Here is a 4,517-nt window from a genome sequence, read left to right on the forward strand (position 1 = left end):
ACAATGCACATCTGATAGCAAAACTAGTCAAGCAGATGTAAGAAAAAATTCATATCATATCAAATAAAAGACTAAAAAGTCTAAAAAATGAACTTTATTCGTTACCAACAAGGACAAGTGCCAGACAATACATTCTTACAAAAGCAATGTTGCTCTCTATAGAACTCAAAAATCCATTACATTCAACAAATTCGTAAAGCTAAGTTCTATTAAAACCACCTCTCATCATATATCAAATAGAAATAAGCATAACACATCCAAAATTGGCCCAGCCGAAGGTGATTATCGCTTCTTGGAGACACCAACAGTCTTTCCCCGTCGACCAGTGGTTTTTGTATGCTGACCATGCACACGAAGACCCAGTAGTGACGTAAACCAGGATGATTCCTGCCATCATATGATAGTAAGATATCAAGGATAAGCACAGACAAGAACGTTTTCCAATAACTTGTACTGAAGTAGTTGATTGAGAATTTCAAATATAATGAATGTTATGAAAACAACAAAAGTAGAGAAGACAAACCTGATCTTCTTCAGGCGTTCCAGATCATCCCTAAGCTTCATGTCCAGAGCATTAGATGTGACTTGGGAAAACTTCCCATCCTTGTAATCCTTTTGCCTATTCAAAAACCCATCAGGGATCTTGAATTGACGAGGATTTGCGAAAACAACCATCAATGTTTAATTCAGCAGCAATTGATGAAATTAACCTCGAATACATTATTGATTCCGCGACAACGATTTTGCCACTTTAATAATTTACATATTTTGTTTTGGTTCTTCATTGATCAGAGTACCTCATAAGAATAGCAATATACATCTTCTTGAATTTCAATTAATTTTTTTCTTCAAAACGATCCACGAATAGGGGTGCTTGATTTGTTTTTGTTTTGTGTTTTTGGTTTGATTTGTTTTTAATGTATTTGTATAATTCAAAATTTGAATTTCAAAAGTTGTTACATTATTTAAGGGATACAATAATCCACTGAATATAAATTGGTTGAGTTAATTATGTCCTTAAAGGAAGGGAATCAATTATTTCCATTTTTAACGAAAGTAACAAATTCATATATACAAAGGCTATATGTCGGCTATCTTATGTATATTAATGGGAAAAGAGAATAAAAGAATTAAAAAAATAGGAGAGAATGTAATTACTTCTAAAAAGATTGGTATTTTTGTTATTTACACTTTCTTTTTACAACTAGGATTAACATGATATGGGGTGTTACACTGCTACTGCTGATGACTATACGATTAAAAGACTGCATGCAGACTCAAAGTCACAAAACAATTGTTTGAAAACTGTTTCAAATAAATGCACATTGAATAGAAAAAAAGATAGAACTGAACAATCATATAAGCATCCTTTGTGCATACGGCTCTATAAGAAAATCGATCCCCCTTCCTTTCTATAGAAGAAAGAGAAAATAGAATATATCGTACTCCAGTAGGTAAATACTATAATTGCTCCGTTGCTTTATATATTTCTTTTTCTTTTTTTTTTGCTGTGATTCAACAATTCCAAAGTTTTTCATCCCCCGCCCCTGTTTTTTTTTTTTGTTTTTGTCACATTGGAAAGGCATCAAAATTAAACAAGCTTGGTAATTATTTGATTCAAAAAGAACAAGAAGCTAGGTTAATGCTAGACAAAAAGCAAACTTTTATTATATTTACATCAGTAGATGTAGATGGTGCTGTTACATAAACAAAATCACATTCTCAGAGGTTTAAATTCTACCAATTATTTACCTCATCATGTGAGTACTCCACCTACTTATCCTACTGATTGTACTTAAAACAGTAATTAATTTAGCTTATCATAATAAAACTTAGAGCTAAAAGAGCCTTGATTATATTAGCCTTGTTTGAAGGAGTTCTGCCTTGCCCTTTTCAGAATAGTCTTGTCTGCTACAATAAAGTATGCCATCCCAGCAGCTGCCATACAATAATACAAACTTTTATTAGAAAAATTTGAAAAAAAAAAACACTTATTAGAGTTTAAATGAAATGGTTGGAGTGATTAAATGAGTTATAGTAGTTTAGAATTTAAAATTAAATTTATTCTATATTTGATTAGAACTAGGTGAAAGAAGAAATTCACTTTTAATCCTCTTGTCATCCCAAAATTATATATATTATCGATGTAAAAAAAAAATTTACAGTAGCAATTAAGTCAATTAAAAAGATATTTACGGTAAATCTCCTTAAAATGTAGAATTTGTAATATTCAAATAAAACAGATTATCTGCGACAACAAGTAGAGATAACCTGATGGTGAAAGAATTTACTGTAGATAAGTTAAAAAAGAAAATCACCAAGTAAGAAATAACTTGCTAATATAACATGTGAATCTATATTAATTAACACAAATTTTATTTTATGCTGACAGTATATATAAGTTAAATCTTACTATTTTATATACCATGTGGTTCATTATACCTGTGGAGACAATGAGTGCTTTAGCAGTTGGATTGAGATTTGCTCTTGCCCATGGTGACATCTTCCCACAAGCATACTGCACATTAATTTTATGAATTTTTTAAATATATATATTAGTACTAGAAGACAATAATATTACCAAGTAAATAGTTACTACTTTTGTCTCAATTTATATGACGATATTTGATAAATATAGAGTTAAAAAATGAAGGAAAGACAATTGTGCGGCGAAAGTTCCTCAACAAGAATAAGTTATAACACTTATGTAGTTATAAATCATCATTATTAAACGTAAAGACATGTCATTTTTGTTGGACTAACAAAAATGAAAAAAGGGTCACATAAATTTGACAGAATAGAATATCTATCACTCTTCCAACAAAACACCAAATAATATATTTCAAAGATACAATTTTAACGTTATTTTTTCCGGAAAAAATGACTTTCATCATACCAAACACACGTAAAATATTTCAAAGACAGTGTAACTTACAGTAGGAATGGCAGTAGCAACTGTTGCAACAACTGCTGCTTTTGCTCCTGCTTTTGCTCCTTCTACATTTACAATCATATAAAAAAAAATCATAAAATTTATCAATTTAATGGAAATTATTTTTTTGGAAGGTACAAGCAATGAAAGGGAAAGTACCATGAGCATAACGTTTAGCAATGGCTTTTTGGTCCATTGAATCTAAACTCACATTCTTGGCCATTTTAGTGAATATATATTGTAAATTGTAAATGATGATTTTGAGTATTGTGAGTGAAGTAAGAATGGATATTTATAGGAGTTTTGAATAAAAGAGTTTGATGGTTTTGGATAATTTCCAATGTCCTAGTCACTTGTTTTTGTTCAACATTTTATTTATTTATTTATTTTAATTCTCAGTGAGAAGTATTATTTTATTTATTTATTGGTACTGTTATTATTATTATAAGTGGTTTATGTGTTATCAGGTTCCTAATGTAGTCGGTTTATTTGATATTTTTGTCGATACATTGAATTAGTGGGTTTAAAGAGTAGAGTTATTGTACTTATGAGCAAGTGATTGGTACTTTTTACTAATGAGGATTACGGCGGAGCAGTAAATACATTTTATTATTAATAAAAATTATGACAGAGTAGTAAGTACACTTTTACTAATGAGAATTATGGTGAAGTGGTAAATACCCTTTTATTTTTAATCAGAGGTCTTGGATTTGAGTCATCTAGGTATAAAGTCATCTTTGTTAGAAAGCATTTTATCTTTTCAATATGGACTTTTTAACATAAATTTAAATTTAATCAAACTTCAATATAGATAGTAGACACTGAATAAAAAAAATAGGTACTTTATTGGTGAAATAATGGACTGCTAGAAGAGAAACCTAGAGTATAATAAGTAAGTAATGTATCAATTAAAATACTACCCCTCTTTACCAACTTTAATTTATTATGCTTTATTTAAGTTAACAAAAAAAAACACTTTTATATTTTTGCAAAATAGAAATAAGATTTGTGATTCTGTTTACATCCTGTGATTTGATTCCTAGATTAATTTACTTGTGAGATTGCATGAAATATGTTATTACTGTTGTATAAAAATATTAGTCCTTCACTTTTTTTGTGTACGTGACACTTTTCTCTTTTTGTGTTTCAAACTTTCTAATGTTTGATCTATAAAAAAAAATATTATAAATTATTATAATTGATAATTCAAAATATCTTAAACAACATATAAAAAAGTACTACCTATCAAAAGGTAATATATTTAACTCTCGAAATTTGAACAGTAATATCACACTAATTAGGATACAAAAATAGATATTTAGTTTAATTTTTTATAAAGAATTTAATTAAGCACACTCTAAAAGTTAGTAGTGATGAAAAATTGGAATAGATAATGGTGATAGTTGATAGAGATGGTCTTTCTCATGACAACTAGTGCAATGGGGACAGTATGGGGTAAAATTAATTTGAGGACATGTGGCATGATTAGCGTACGCAGTTTGAACGCTTGACACAATAGACTACGAAGAGTCTCTCTTGGGCTATCGGTAGCAAATATGTCCACTCATAAAGGATACGCTAACAA

General features: G+C 29.3%; 1 protein-coding gene and 1 pseudogene across 1 annotated transcript; both read right to left on the minus strand.

The window, feature by feature from the left end:
- Window positions 1–252: 252 nt before the first annotated feature.
- Window positions 253–1,061, minus strand: LOC107841875 (annotated as a pseudogene).
- A 578-nt stretch (window positions 1,062–1,639) lies between these two features.
- On the minus strand, window positions 1,640–3,240 carry LOC107841874 (early nodulin-93). The gene is made up of 4 exons (XM_016685713.2): window positions 3,092–3,240; window positions 2,936–2,997; window positions 2,443–2,518; window positions 1,640–1,938 (listed from the first exon to the last, which is right to left on the minus strand). Exons 1-4 carry the CDS (start codon window positions 3,153–3,155, stop codon window positions 1,859–1,861), a joined length of 282 nt encoding a protein of 93 aa, XP_016541199.1. The 5' UTR covers window positions 3,156–3,240; the 3' UTR covers window positions 1,640–1,858.
- Window positions 3,241–4,517: the final 1,277 nt, after the last annotated feature.

The sequence above is a fragment of the Capsicum annuum genome, chromosome 9, assembly GCF_002878395.1.
Source record: "Capsicum annuum cultivar UCD-10X-F1 chromosome 9, UCD10Xv1.1, whole genome shotgun sequence".
NCBI lineage: Eukaryota > Viridiplantae > Streptophyta > Magnoliopsida > Solanales > Solanaceae > Capsicum > Capsicum annuum.